The sequence below is a fragment of the Pyrus communis genome, chromosome 10, assembly GCF_041283825.1.
Source record: "Pyrus communis isolate YQ-2024b chromosome 10, ASM4128382v1, whole genome shotgun sequence".
Lineage (NCBI taxonomy): Eukaryota > Viridiplantae > Streptophyta > Magnoliopsida > Rosales > Rosaceae > Pyrus > Pyrus communis.
Window position 1 is genome coordinate 29,273,546 of NC_142574.1, and position 15,549 is coordinate 29,289,094.

General features: G+C 34.9%; 2 protein-coding genes across 2 annotated transcripts; both read right to left on the reverse strand.

The window, feature by feature from the left end:
- Positions 1 to 3,345: 3,345 nt before the first annotated feature.
- Positions 3,346 to 5,081, reverse strand: LOC137730146 (putative WRKY transcription factor 65). Its single transcript, XM_068469213.2, has 3 exons — positions 4,754 to 5,081; positions 4,491 to 4,625; positions 3,346 to 4,200 (listed from the first exon to the last, which is right to left on the reverse strand). The coding sequence occupies exons 1-3, from the start codon at positions 4,921 to 4,923 to the stop codon at positions 3,696 to 3,698; spliced, it is 810 nt and encodes a 269-aa protein (XP_068325314.2). The 5' UTR covers positions 4,924 to 5,081; the 3' UTR covers positions 3,346 to 3,695.
- An 8,097-nt stretch (positions 5,082 to 13,178) lies between these two features.
- Positions 13,179 to 14,173, reverse strand: LOC137727616 (uncharacterized). Its single transcript, XM_068466444.2, has 3 exons — positions 14,007 to 14,173; positions 13,724 to 13,870; positions 13,179 to 13,633 (listed from the first exon to the last, which is right to left on the reverse strand). The coding sequence occupies exons 1-3, from the start codon at positions 14,091 to 14,093 to the stop codon at positions 13,331 to 13,333; spliced, it is 537 nt and encodes a 178-aa protein (XP_068322545.2). The 5' UTR covers positions 14,094 to 14,173; the 3' UTR covers positions 13,179 to 13,330.
- Positions 14,174 to 15,549: the final 1,376 nt, after the last annotated feature.

A 15,549-nucleotide genomic window follows, 5' to 3' on the forward strand; every position in this document is an offset into this window, starting at 1 on the left:
ATTCAACGGTAAGTGTTCATTTAATTTTCTTGTGTACTTTCCTTACTAATGGATTAAAATAAAACGGTGGTGGCCATGATTTTCTTAAACCTTGTAAGTCTAAAAGAATGAAACTCGTGATTCATATGTGATCGACACAGTTTATCATCATAATATTTTAGACTGTACCATAAAAAAATATTTCTAACTTTACCGCTGCTACAAGCGTGCCATATTTAAACTTCGATTCCAGCAATACCAGCGGAAGGTATTAAGCATGTTATATACAGAGACAAAACTTGCAGGCTTTGCAGGTTATTAGGGTTTTAATAAAATGGTGAATCTTCATGGCTAAGCTGTCATTTGCCTTAATTTATGCATCTCTCTCTCTCTCTCTCTCTCTCTCTCTCTCTCTCTCTCTCTCTCTCTCTCTCTCTCTCTCTCTGTGCTGCCTTAACGGATAAGGAAGAAGTAGATCCGATCCAACTTATCCCAAGGATGGTTTCATTTCATGACATGGGCAATGACTGCAATAATTTATATGACGTACTAAATGCCGTGCAGGTGTTGTAAATCAAAAAGCAAAAACAAAAGCCAATTGCAAAGATGAGTGTTTTTTAAACAATCATATTAATTTTTTAAATTCGACGAGACTAAGTAGGGTTAAATAATTAGGGTTATTCGTCCCAAAAAAAAAAAAAATGGTTAGCGTTTGAACTATACTGGTCCCCTTCTCCAGTCTTCATCAACAACTATTATATATATTAACACCCTGCATTTAGGGTTTATAATAAACTGAGGTAAGCTGGTGAAGTTTAAATTATCTGGATTTAGAGTGTGACATGCAAGATATTTTAGTTGTGTTTCTTTTTAATAAGCTACCAAATAATTGGTAACGAAGTCAAGATCCAGCTTTACCATCGGCATCATCACCTAAAAGTCAAGGGCTTTGGGTTTCTTTAACTTTTCAAATGATGTGTCGAGAAAGACATTTTCATTCGACGTCTAATCGAACGATGAGAATCTTAGTTTCTGAGTTCCTCACTTCTATGACTCGAGTTGTGTTCTTCCCAGCCCAACTCGTTGGTCGCCCATCTAACAGATGCTGAGATTGGTTTGATCGAATCATTTTGTGTTTTTAAATTGATCATAATGGGAGGAAATCAATATTTAGCCAATTATTACTGCTACGTGTTATCTCTTTCATCCCACTAATTACTTATGGAGAAAGATAAACACATTACTGTATATATAATATACAGATGATGATTCTTAAGACAAAAAATTATCCTAGTATCATGTTAATATATTTCTATAATGTTTAAGAAAATGCAGTGTGATTGCTTCCGGGAAACAAAAGGTGAGAAAATATATTGTGCAGGATAAGATCGATGGAAATCAAAGAGCATAAAGAGGAAGCAAATGGCCATGTGATAATCAATGGTTGCTGGATTATTTTATTTGTCATAGTTTAGTTTAAAAAGAATAGAACTGCCAACTATCCTAGTAGTTCTCTAATAATATAATTAAGAGAGTTTTAACGAAAAACCCGCGGTACTATTCATTTTAACGAAAAACTACATTTCTACACTAAGAAGTCAATCCTAGTACTATTCAATTTACCTTTTTTTTTTGTTCTTATCATTAAAACTCAAAATTTTCAAGCTATTTTTATTAATTTTTCTTATAATGTACCTAGCCAACTCCAAGGGCTGGCTAACAGTCCGACTTTTGAATTGAGCCAAGATATTTGGTCAAGCTACATAGAAAGAATAAAGGGTTAATTACAAAAAAACTACCCAACTTTTTGAGGTGATTCTAAATTAGTCTTGATCTTTTAAAACACTACAAATCACTATTTAGCGTTTTGAAAATTAGACATTTGGTAGGTTAAGGGGGACTTTACCAACATTAATGATGATGCTACTCGAACTAAACGATGAAGTGGAAAAATACTAAAGTTAGTATTCACTAATCGATGTCTTTGAAGTTCTAATCCTCCAAATTGACCCATATTAGTCAAGTTAAACCATAAATTTGCTTAGTTACATGTCAATTTGGAGATTCAAATCTCCATAGATGACTTGAGAGTTAAAACCCGCTTAATATTTGTTAACATCATCACTGAACGTTAGTGAACCCAATAGATGTCCATTTTTTAAAACTTTAGGTGGTTAATTGGAATGTTTTAAAATGTTAGAACCAATTTGGAATCACCCTTAAAGATTGGGTAAATATTTAGATGACTTAACTCAAGAATAAGTAAAGAAATTATATTCAAGCGGAAGGTAGAAGATAGATTACTTGTGAAAAAACTAGTTAGCTTCAATCCCCACACAATGACATTAACACCTTATTAATTTCTTCACTTCTACTAATTGAATCCTTGACACCAAACGAGTCTCTCGTGAAAAATTATGAAGATATAATTTCTTTTTTGTTCTGAATTAGTTAGTCTAAGTTTTCTATATTTTAAGAAATTATTTCACAAACGTATGATTTATAAATACTAGCCTTCATGCACGCGCTCACACGCGTGCAGAAGGCATTTTTTGAATCACGGCGTGCTACGCGCCACTTACACGTTTTAAATATATTTATATATGTAAATTGACAAAAGGAAATCAAATATTTGAAGTAAATGAATAATCTTAGATTATGCTAGAAGAAACCCCTCATAAAGCAATTAAAACAACTGAATCCATATAATAAAATCGGTCTCTATTGAATTTATATTAAGAATAGAGAAAATAATATTTAACAAACAACTGATTGAATCACATTATTGATAGCCTATTGTGAGGCTAAGCCCACCCTCCTTAGTGTAGATAATATTGTTTGTTCAAAAAAAAAAAAAAACAATAATTTGACAACTAATTTAATCACATTATTATTTGCGTGCGAAATACCTTTTTTATAACCGGCATTACACACCTCTTAAGATATTTTGAATATGTTTAAAAATAGAGAAAATAATATTTAATGAAAAACTGATTGAATCATATTATTACTAGCCTATTGTGCTGTACTAATTATTAAAAAAAAATTGTACAGAAGAAATTAATTATTAAAAAAAAAACTATTAAAATAACGAAAATACCCTTACTACATTTGATGCATTATTTTGAATTGCTTTTAAAGTTTTTTTGTTTGAGGAGTATATTTGGTGAAGTATGTGACACCAAAAAATACTATTCATTGGGCCACTGATAAAGATAAAATTAGCAATAATTGACTGGTGAGCCCCACTTAAGAATATTCTATTCTATGCAAAAGTTGGAAACGGACGGCCAAAATATGCTAATTATACCAACATCATGACAGATCCAGATTAAAAACTGTGTTTATTCATTCACTAAGCTAAAATTAAGGCAAGGAAATATAATAAACTTTTTATTACTAAAAAAGAAAAACTAAAATCATAAAAATGTTAAATAAATTCGGTATCTTAGGGTGCACGATACTCATTTGAACGTAGAGATTTTTTAAAGTGTCAGAATACGATCTGATATATTAAATGTTATAATATCAATGATTGAATACTTAAAAAAAAAATTTTAATCAATTATATTATAACACTTAATTTGTAGACCGTTTTCTTAGTACAATAAAAAATTTCTTACTTGACACAGGACTCTTGTATTTACGGGGAGAGAGGTTGTGTGTAAAAAAAACAATAAAAATTGGAGGGTTTTATATGGAAGGAAGGACACGTGTCAACAGATCTGAGCTTGTGGTCCCACGCCGCGGTGTCGAAACACGAGGGAATACTCCGGCAGCTCGCCGAGATCGGCGAATAGAGACTCGTCCTCTTCTCCCATCGGGAACACCATTTCCGCCATGTCCCCGGAGTCGGACCCGACGGAGCCGCCGCTCTCGGCGAAGATAGGGCTCTCGAGCACCGTCGATGACGTCGTCTCCATGTCGGCGAACCAGACGTAATCGTCGTTTACGAGAAGCGACTCGTGGTTTAGATCCGCGAACCTCGGGTCTTGCTCTTGGTCTTGGTGGTCGGGTTGCTGGGCCTCCGGGGTGAGGCCGGGTTTGGTTCCAGCGGCGGGATTTGAAATGCTGCGGTTGTTGTGGTGGTTGCGAGAGGCGGGCCAAGGGTGGTTGTGTTCGGCGGAGTATGTGATGACCAGCATGGTGGGGTCCACGCGGCTTCTTTCCACTTGTTTCCTCGCCGGGCATCCCTTTGAGCTACTGCACCTGTAATACCCTCTGCCCAATTCGGTAAATTAACCAAATCCCAACAAAAAAGACACATAATTAGTCACGGATCACCAGCTATGTAGAAAGCTGCCAAATTCGACGATATTCTAAACTACTCTGATATACGTTACAAGTTCTTCTAATTTTGTATAGGAGCCGGACACATGCGGTTAGGAAATGATTATTGGTAAAGAAAGTGAAATTCACACTTAGATGTAAGAGGGCAAACACAATCTCTCGCCAAACTTACTTAACTTAAATATATAATTACGAAGTTGATTGATTATTAGTAGAATTACCTGGGATAAGGGGAGCCTTTGATGGGTTTCTGGCCGTACTTTCTCCAAGCCCAAGAATCTGAAGGCGGCGGAGTGTTGCTGTTCTCATTTTTTATGGGTACCGACACCACTCGTTTCTGTATAGCTCGCCGAGCACTGTAACAATTGAATTCATGTAAATTAACGTTAACTTAAAAATCCCATTACTAACATTGGTTTGGTGCATGGAATTGAATTGAAATCTGGTTTATCTTGTGAATTGAGAACAAGAGTAAATTACAAACCTTTTTTTGGGGGAAGAGGTGGAAGTGGTGATCTTGGAGTAGTCGCTGAAATTGGTAGCCGGCGGAGGAGAGTCTGAGCTGTTTTCCGGCGTGGAGGAGGTGGTGTTGTCATTCTCCTCCTGATCGCTCATAATCTGTTTGCTGTTGCTGCTGAAGAATGTGGGGTCCATTTTTGGAACTTTTGGAGCTCTGAATTTGATGATGATGCTTGCAGAGAAACACAAAGCGGCTGCTCAGAGCAGAGACGGAGGAGAGAGAGGTTAGAGAGAGAGGGAGATGGAAGTTTGTGGTTTGATGAGGGGGGTTTAGAAGAAGAAACAAATGGAGGGAGGTGTAAGAGTAAAGGTGGGGTCTTTAAAAATTGGCCGTCACATTGACAAATGTGCGTTTGGATTATAATTAAATGTTGAGTGCATTTTTACTTACCACCATTTATTGTGATGTATGCTCATCATCTTATTTATCATCGTTAGATGAGTTTGAATTTTGAGATTTGTTTATATCCACTACACGAATCTCGAAATTCAAATTCATCTAATAGTGATAAATAGAGTAATGAGTATACATCACACTAAATGATGATGAGCAAAAATACACCCTTAAATGTTTATGTTGAATTCAGGACGTGCAACCAAATGTTTTTTTTTTTTAATTTAAACACCCCAATAATTGGATTTATGAATTATTATCCATCTCCATTTTCTCCTTTCTTTTTCTTACCCAAACTAATCACATTGCAACACGAAAGTGACCTTTCTCTTTTTTTACAACTTCCAACCAAATCTTTTGGGACGGTTGAATGAGTTTTACCAATTTAAAGGAATTTCTGTTTGTTTCCTTTTTAAATGTTGCATACGTCTTTCGATCTAATTTTTTTTACAATCCATAAGATATTACGTAGATACGTTTAACGGTTAGTCAGAAAAAGCACAACATACTATGGTATTACAATTGGACTAGCCGCAACTAGGTATTCACAGGACGGCACAGGACGGCTTTTAATGATCTGGAGTGCTCATGCTAAAGTTTGGAGCTCAGCTAATGCCTGGTATTTAGGCACATTGTTATATATGTTTGTCTATTATTTTGTGAGTTTGCCAACACCTACTCCTTTGTGATTGGGTGCATTTCTGCTCGCCATCTTTATGTGGTGGTAATATTCATCACCATATTTATCATCGTTGGATGAGTTTAAATTTTAAGATTTGTGTATATTTACCATACAGATCTCAAAATTTAAACTCAGGGGACCAAAAAACGCTTTTCGTTTTCTCCCCTTCTTTAGGCCACACTAACTTCCTTAACAAGCCCTCAAACCTCCTTTGCGCTGCCTAATTAAAATGAGGAATTAGTAAAATATGCCAAAAAGAAAATAGAGGAGCAACGAACATCGGCACGTCCGTGGAGGCTAGTGCAAGTAAGTTCACAAAAGGGCTTGAGCTCATATGTTGTACTCTATCATTGGCATAGGTGACATTGATTCATTTGATTACATTTTACCTTTCAAAATCCATGTATGGCACCAAAGACCTCGAGAATACCTGCCGCAAGAATTCATAGGTTCGTTCACTTACCAGCACTAGTTTGTACCTTACCTTAGAAGTCAAGGGCCTGAGCTCATATGTTGTACTCTATCATTGGCATGGGTGACATTGATTCATTTGATTACATTTTACCTTTCAAAATCCATGTATGGTACCAAAGACCTCGAGAATACCTGCCGCAAGAATTCATAGGTTCGTTCACTTACCAGCACTAGTTTGTACCTTACCTTAGAAGTCAAGTAGCCGCGCTAAAATAGTGTGGTGAACAAAAATATTCCCTTTGTGATTATGATAAATAAACAAAGATATTAAGTATGTTCTTCCCGTTAAATTCAATGAAAACCAGGTTTTGTTTAGTTCACACTTCCTTTCCCTTTCCTCCCCAACCGATGATACGAATAGAATAGAGGCAAGTAACATTCAAAATATGATTATCTAAATGACATGATAATGTTATTTTATCGACTCATATTATATTAACCATGATGATCTCACCAAATTTGTTTGTCCTTTATGTGTATCGAGGGTTCTTAGCTCTTAGCCCTATCTAATTCAAATCAATTTCCATTAATTAATATAAGAAAAGTCAAATTACACGTATTGTAGCTAGGTTAACAAATACCTCAATGACGTATATTAAACTTCTTTTCTTTATAATGTCAGGCCAGTCTGTCAGGTAATGTGCTTGTTCCCTTACATCTGAGTTTGATTTTCAGTCTTACAAATTGTAGTAAGTTAAACATTAAAGAGAAAAACAAAACAAACATTAAACATGACAGAATGTTACGAACATACTAAAACTATTCATAACGAATTATAGCAATTTTTTGTTGGTGGTTTCATTGCCATAGATAATCCCAAAAGGTTGAAGATAATCATATTTTTTTTATAAATTTCAGAAAAGTTAAAAATGAGTACATTTTTAGGGGCCATGACTGAAGACAAGGCCAACTTCATGAGGAATGCTAAGGAATTCTTTTAAAACTAGAACTTTTTAGGGACTTCCTGTTATTTCATAATTTTATGCTAATTTTTGTTTCAATACTATAAAATATTGTACTAAAAATATGAGGTGACAAATAATCAATGAAGAATCGCACTTTTGAAAAAATCTAAAAATCTCAAATAACATTTGGATAATTTGAGGCATTTGGCGTGGTCCCAAAATTAAAATTTTTGGCGTGAGTCTAAAGTTGAGCCTCAGAATTTGACCAAGTCAGTTGCAGTGCCCAATTGGCCTATATGTTACATCAAATTTATCAAAAATCCCTAAATATATACAAGTCTTCTATGGGTGAAGCAATGTATATGCGTATGGATACGACTTATATTATTCATTTGTACATTGTACAACTCTAAGATCTACTAACCCTAGGGGTTTTTAAAAAAAAAAAAAAAAAAAAATCAGATGGTGACTTTGCCACGACGGTTCCTAATTCTAAAGTCGGAAACTAACCCTAATTTTTATTGTAATTATTTTTATATTTTCATTTAATTTTATAATACAACATATTAATTGTAATAATTTAATTTCGTATTCCTTCACCCGCTGCATCCATCATGGCCACTTTCTCAAACATATGTGACAGCTCACACCTATGTATATTTTTCAAGGGATGGGAAGGTTCCTATTGGCTTTCCTCAGTCATATTTTAAATTAGAAATGAATCTTCGATTTGAAATATTTTCCTAGAGCCAAACATATGCGTTTTACGCACGACATGAATGTTGAATAAGAAGCAGTATTATGACTATTAATTTATGTTCATATTTATGACTGCGGTATGATAAGAGAGCGCCATATATTGGGTGAGTATATGTCGCATTAAAGCTTTGTGATCTTCCAGCGATTAAAATAGGCAATATTAACCAGCGGAATGTAACCCACATGTTATCCTGATCCGTGTAATACTGAGAGGGTCAGAAGAGATATCACTCGATCATTGCGGGGGTGGCTTAATGGAGGGGAATAATTTTAGATTCGTATTCCACACGGTATGTTTTGGGTTTGATTTTTGGCACTGGTTAATTACACAATAGGAGTAGTGAAAAGCTGAAATGTATATATACATAAGTCTTCCCGACCCCCGAAAAGATAAACTGTAACCATGTCCAATTATTTTATTTGTGGGTTTAGGTGTGCACGAGATGGATTCACCTTCTTAAACTTTGTCCCAAGCCAATTTGGCATCTTAGCGGAATCACACCTAAACGTAAAACTAGAAGAAACTCTTGTTGACATATTCATAACTTAGCCAATCAACTTAGCACTGTGGTGTTACTTACCTAGCAATGGAGCAGCACTCAGTGGCTTCGTTGATTATTAGTAATAGAGGTTGTTATCGACGGCCGGAGTTATACATGCCAGAGTGACTTTCTAATATCCTAGCAATTGACAAAAAAAAAAAAAAAACTTCTATGCAACATGTTTTAGTTGCGAGAAATGGTTGTCTATGAATGACAAATTCATTGTAAAGTTTAGTCCACTCCCATACTCCTTTAGTGTAGACACTATCGTTTGTTAAAAAAAATAATAATAATATTTTCTAAAATCACATCTGAGATTTTTTTATCCATAAAGTCTAACCAATCATAAATACGACATAGTGGTATAAGTTTGAGATGATGTTTATTGTTGAAGGTTGCCAGAAGCTAAAGAATGTGTCCCCGCAACATGTTAAATGCAACAATTTGATATCTAAAATGGAAGGGACACTAACTTTGGTAGACTTTAGATTTGTTTCAGACTTGATTTTGTGGGAGGGAGAGTGATGCATTTCCTCTTTCGGACCAACCATAGTTAGAATATAACTCTCAAACTACACACACACACACACATATAAGGATAGATTCGTGACACTAATTTTTTTTTTTTTACACATGTTTTTGTGGAGTTTACTTGTAATGTATTTTAACAATTTGAATCATATCTTTTAGACCATAATTCATTGATTATCCTTGCAAAAGATTAGACAAATCCAAAACAATTAAGATATTCATTTGTAGAGAACAAAATGGACGAACATGATCCTACAAAGAAACCTGGAACTCTTAATTCAAAGGTCATATGGTTTTAGATTTTAATAATCTTTGGTAGATATAATATTTGAGAAAAAATTTAACAAATAAATGGTTTGAATCGTTAAAATTGTGTAAAAGAACACTATAAAAAATTGTGTAAAGAAAAAATGGTGCCCTACGAATCAGTCCCATTATCCCATATATGAATGAGGACAGTACCGTAGTCAGGATTTTCAAATAATGAGGTCATAATATCAATAAAAAAAGCTTTATTGAGCCATTTCGTCAAGCATCTAGTATGCACCTTCTAATTCCTGTCAACGTATGCCGAAGGTTTATTCCGATATACGTCGACATTTGTAGAGACTTGTCAACAGTGCATGCAGTATATTGTGCAGTAATGTTGAAGACTGCTAACGCATTTCAACTAAAGTATTTTTTACAAGAAGAGAGAAAAGGAAGACAAATATGATAGTAGGAAAAAAAAAAAAAGGTAGGAGGAGAATGTTGTAATTTAGTTTCCTTAGCTGTTTATAGTGATCAAATACAATATACAAACAAATATATATGAGGTTTTTGAAGTTGTTGGGTTCAAAGACAACCAATGATCCCATATAGGCTCCGCCACTGAATGAGGAGTCTGTTTATTGTATATCGTACAACCAGTTTTTGTTAGGTACTGTTTATATTCAATTTAAAATAAAAAAATTATAATAATTTTTTACTGCACGATATACGATGAATGAATACAATTAAAGAATTCTTAAGATCCTCGTAAAAAGAATATGAAGAGGATCCTCGTTCCCCATATATATCTCGGAATAGTTTTAGTTACTGTACGTATGTTGATGAAATTTGAGAAATAATCGTATTTAACCGTTTGGGTGAACGCTTTTAACAAGAAACTATGGAAGTGGACCCCGTCTAATCTCAAGGATTTAGCTAATTAAATCTGCATATTAAAAGAAGAAATCTAGCATTTCTTCATCAAGCGGGTCACATCACTCTGATCGTATATAATTAAACTAATAATTAATGGTCAAGACTGAAGCTGCAGCCTGCTGCAGGCCTTCTCTGTAATTATCAATAGGGTGCAAGTTAAAGTCCGTAACGTCGACATTTACAATAGTTGGATAGTTGTATTTCCATGGAAGCTTCTATTGTTGGATTTGATTTGTACGGCCATGCACATTGCACATGTGTGATAATATGCAACCGTTGGCAGTGTAAAGTTGGATCGGATTGTATAAGATCTAATTTTATATCAAAGAGGAAGAAATGATAATTTCTTTTCACGTATAACGTCAATTCAGAAATTGAATTTGATCTTTACGCTCTTTTCTTTTTTAGTTACAAAAAATGAATTTTAACACTGGATTTGTAGTCTATTTTTATCAATCACCCTACTTAGTTACCCTCATCAATAGACTAACCTTAGTGGCTTATATATGCTCATTTATTTATCACATATGCATGTCGTAACTTATATGTTCAAAGTGTATATTATGAAAGACGTACTAAATAACTTAATTAAGTGTTAGATACATTATTATGAATAATAATAATAATAATCTAATGAAAACAAATCATATATAAATTGAACAATGCAATCTCCTAACATATAATGGAGTGTATGTGTTGAGACTCATTGCAAGTTGCCTACTAGTTCGTACCATATAATTCTTGGTTGTTGGTTAGAGATGTCACCACCAAGTACCAACCTATATATCAGCTAAGGACCAAGCCGAACTGATAAAGCATCTCCACACACTACATAAATCAAAGATAACCTCTGGACCACAAACCCCGGCCCACACTAGTTACAACCACCTCCATCTCCGCCTACAATCCCCATTAAAGGAAAACTTAGGGTTTGTGGACAAGCTCTGGGCCAAAATACCCTAACCTAGCCAGTTCAGTAGCTTCGCCAAAACTAGTACTGATACTATATACACACACACAGCCAAATCAACATCAGTACCCACACCATCTGATTTTTATGGCTCTTGTTTCATGTGTGTTCTCTTCAAGGTGTTTTGAGTGTTGATTAGGTAGAGCTGGCAAGATGAACTCAATCTGTTAACACGATTCAATTCATTCATAAATCTTCAACTAATGGGTGACAGGGCCGGCCCAGGCCCAATGCGAGCTGGGTATCTGTCCAGGGCTCAAAAAAATTGGGGCACAAAAATTATTGGAGTGGTATATTTATATATGTTTTTATAAGAGTATAGATTTTTTAAATTTGGCTAAATGACAAAGAAATTTAAGTAGAACTAGTGGGTTTTGTTATTTGAAATTAATGAGGAGACCTTGGGTTCAAAACTTCATTTGTGTTTATTTACTTTCCAATTTTTATAAATTTCTTTTCATAAGAGTATAAATTTATAAAATTTGGCTAAATAATTATAATGTTTGTCTATAAGCGGTGGTTTATTTTGTTTAAAATTAACAAGGAGGTCTTGGGTTCGAAACACTACGTGTGTTTTTTAATTTCTATCTTTTACAAATTCTTTTCATAAGAGTTTAAATTTATAAAATTTGGCTAAATGGTCAAGTGGTTTAATCAAAAGCAATGGTTTTTGTTTTTTAAAATTAACGAAAGGTCCAGAGTTCGAAATGCTATGTGCATGTTTGTTCTTTTCAATTTTTACTCATCATCTATCTACTTGTAATCCCAAGTTTTTTTGTTCCCTTCTCTTAATAAAATAAAATTAGTTTTTATGTGTTTCTAAAAATTAACGAAAGGTCCAGAGTTCAAAATGCTATGTGCATGTTTATTCTTTTCAATTTTTACTCATCATCCATCTACTTGTAATCCCAGGTTTTTTTGTTCCATTCTCTTAATAAAATTAAATTAGTTTTTCTGTGTTTCTAAATTATTGAGTTTGAAATGGTTTTCTAAGTATAATTTTATTGAAGTGTTACGTGTGAAAACAAACAATTTTCTTATATGAAGTTAGGGCATTTTAGGCGTCATCCCGGGCCTAGAAAATCTCACGACCGCCCTTGACGGGTGAAGACTTAATGGTTTGAGTTAATAATGGGTGAACTCATTAGCAACCCATTAGATAACGGATGATTTTGAGTCAACCCAGGAAACCCACAATCACCCATTAATTTCAAAGGCAACATCTTTTTCGAATTATAGCTCGATTGTAGAGCCAACATTGTCCTTCTCGTGGACCCGAATGCACTAAACGAACCAGAATTGAAACCCTAATTCACAATTACGATAAAAGTATAAAATAAAATAAAAAATTGCTCTGATTTTTGGAAAATTTGGTTCTAAACTAGTTCCGGCGCGGAAAAAAGAAAAGAAAAAAGAAATGATTTAAATTTGGTTCTAACCTAAACCAACTGAACCCAATCATTTGCCAGCTCTATGATTAGGGTTTTGTGTTTGAGTTTTTGGAGCTTTGAAAGTGGATTGCTACTTGGGAGTTTTGCAATTTAGGGTTTTGTATTTGGGTTTGGCTGTTACGGTAGTCTAGCATTTGTGCATTTGTAGTTTCAGCCAGCGGTCCGACAGTTTCTTTCTATTAATGAAGTTGCCGTTTTAGAACCAAAAAATACCAACTGCAATTAAGCCTTCTTTTCGAGGAAAGGCCCATGAGCTTATAAGCCTCCTTTTGCCTAAACTCATAGAATAAATCCCACTGCCTAATTAACAATGGTTTTGAATCTTTTGATCCATTTACTATAGATGTGGAAGCTAGTTCTCTTGCATCAAAACTGCTTGTGAGTAAAGAACTTGGAATACAAGAAATTTAAAGTGTGTCACTGGTGGCATATGTTCATCACACACGCATAAAAGTGATTTGAAATCAATTAAGTGGCTAAAATTGGACAACGCAACGAAGTTTCAATGTTTGGTCTCCTTTCGAGATTTGACATTAATTTCAATCCTTTTTTCAGATGTTGAAAGGGGAAGTGACACCAAATACATTAATATTACATACGCATCAATTAATATCTTCACTACATTGATAAGAAGATTCAACACTACTAATTAAGAGTTATTAACCTGGGGAACTACAATGCATTCACGCGTCTCTTTTCCATTTTGATTGATCTCGGTGGCCCTTAGTATTGCTTGTGTCACGACTCTCACATCCATCTGGTCTTTGCTTTCGCCATCAGCTACAGCTGCAATGGCTTCCATGGAAAAATAATTGTTGCATGAAACTCTACCCTGCACAACATTAAGACCCATTTCTTCAAATGCCTCCAGAACTGAAACCAGAGTGTCCTTCGCTTTCTCGCACTTCACTCTCACAAGAAACCCTTCCTTAATCTTCTCGACCTTCACTTCCTGCTCATCCATGCACATATAAATATCCACCAAATGTGTGTGTGTGTGTGTGTGAGAGAGAGAGAGAGAGAGAGAGAGAGAGAGAGAGACCTTGGGGACTTGAAGATGTTTGATTAGGCGTATGTAACCTGTTTTGATAGCCATGAGATGCAAGTACTCTCTTTGGACTGCTTCAAGCTTGAGTTTCAGCATATAAATGTGGAATAGAGCATCCATGATAATGGAGCTCCTCTTGACCTTTAAACATAAAACATCCAACAAAAGCACACAATGTTTAATAGTTTAGCTAGCTAGTACAAGCATAAGAAAGTAAACCCTAATAGCTAGCCGTAAGAGATTAAAAAAACAGAGGATATGAAAACTTTTGTATTACGGATTTTGTCTTGGTAAGGCTCCTTCGAATTTGAAGCTTTCGGCGCAATGCTGCTCTCTTCCGCATCCCGGAGACTATAGCTCTCATCAGCTATGTTTCTTTGTTTTGCCTGTTTCTCTCCGTGTCTTTTACTAGCTAGTATTCATATTTGATGAGTTAATTTTGTAGCATGCATGGGATGGCTTTTATAGCTGCCAAGAGCAAGGAGAGCACTTTAATTGATTAGTGGGTGTGTCTTGGAATTTTGAATTTCCAAACTATTATCCTCTTGTTTTTATCTGAATAGGCAAAAGTACTGCAAATACGGCATACCATTCGTTTTTTTGACCGACATTAAATTATTCTACACTAAGTTTATCTAAGTTGCGGCAATGGAGATATGAACTTGGTGCACAGGAGGAAGCACAATACTGCTCTAACCAACTTAACAAAGCATAAATTTACAAATCAAATGGTCTATAGTTATATAAGACACCAAATTAAGTTCAAATCCAATGTAAAAGGTAAAAGTTATTTTTTTTCCCTTTTATTATTGATATAAAATAAATATAATATTACTAAGTATCGTAAATATACAAAATCAATAGAGTGAATTCATTATAGTCTTACATGAATGTCACCGACACTTGGGAGTTGGTCACCCATTCATACTGTGTTAAACAGTCATGTTAGACATTTTTTCTGACTTGATTTCTTAACACAACATTAATGGGTTGCTGGGATATTTGCGCTGTTGAGTATAAGAATTTCTTGTTTATATTGATAAACGATCAACTACCTATAAGGGACTCCAGTAATTCGTTTTTCAATTTATGTTCAAGAAAAATGGATCCAACTTATTTCTTTACTTTAGATATTTGTAATTTAGCATCTCAAATATTGAAAATCAGTACTGTCTAAATGGGATAGGGTTGGGATCTAGTAATTGGTACATGCCAAGACATGAAGATTAAGACAACTTCTGCACTATTATTAAGATTGAAAGAGTTAAGAGGACCATAGAAAGCAGGTGGGGACTAACTAAGCTAGCTAAGTTCTAGCTAAATAGCTATTTTAAGCCAAAAACACAAGAAGGAACGGGATTATGTAGTTGTCCCATTCACTACTTTTCCAGTTGGGAAATTTGCATTGGGATAGCTAGGTTTATGGAAAATGAGTTGGCAGAGACGGGGTTTGATCTGTCAGAACAAAGACACATGTGAGTACATCACAGACACTATGCCAGCCAATAATCTGGAGGAAGAGGCATAAGACATGCATTAACAGTACTACGAATTCACGGGCCTCTCGTTTGGTATCGATTTGTCTCCCCTTGCCCTAATGTATATACCACACTCTATGGCCATACCCTTAAAGCGTATATTATTAGTGCTGGCAGATGCAGCTGGTTGGCTTTATTGCTTTACCACTGGCCGTAACTCACATGCTCTGATACTACGCATTTGTTTTATTCTTTATCGTTCTTTCCCTCTAATAGGGGTCACCGAATTCCCTTTACAAATTAATGTAACTAGCTAGCTACTCAATCTAAACATGTGGGATA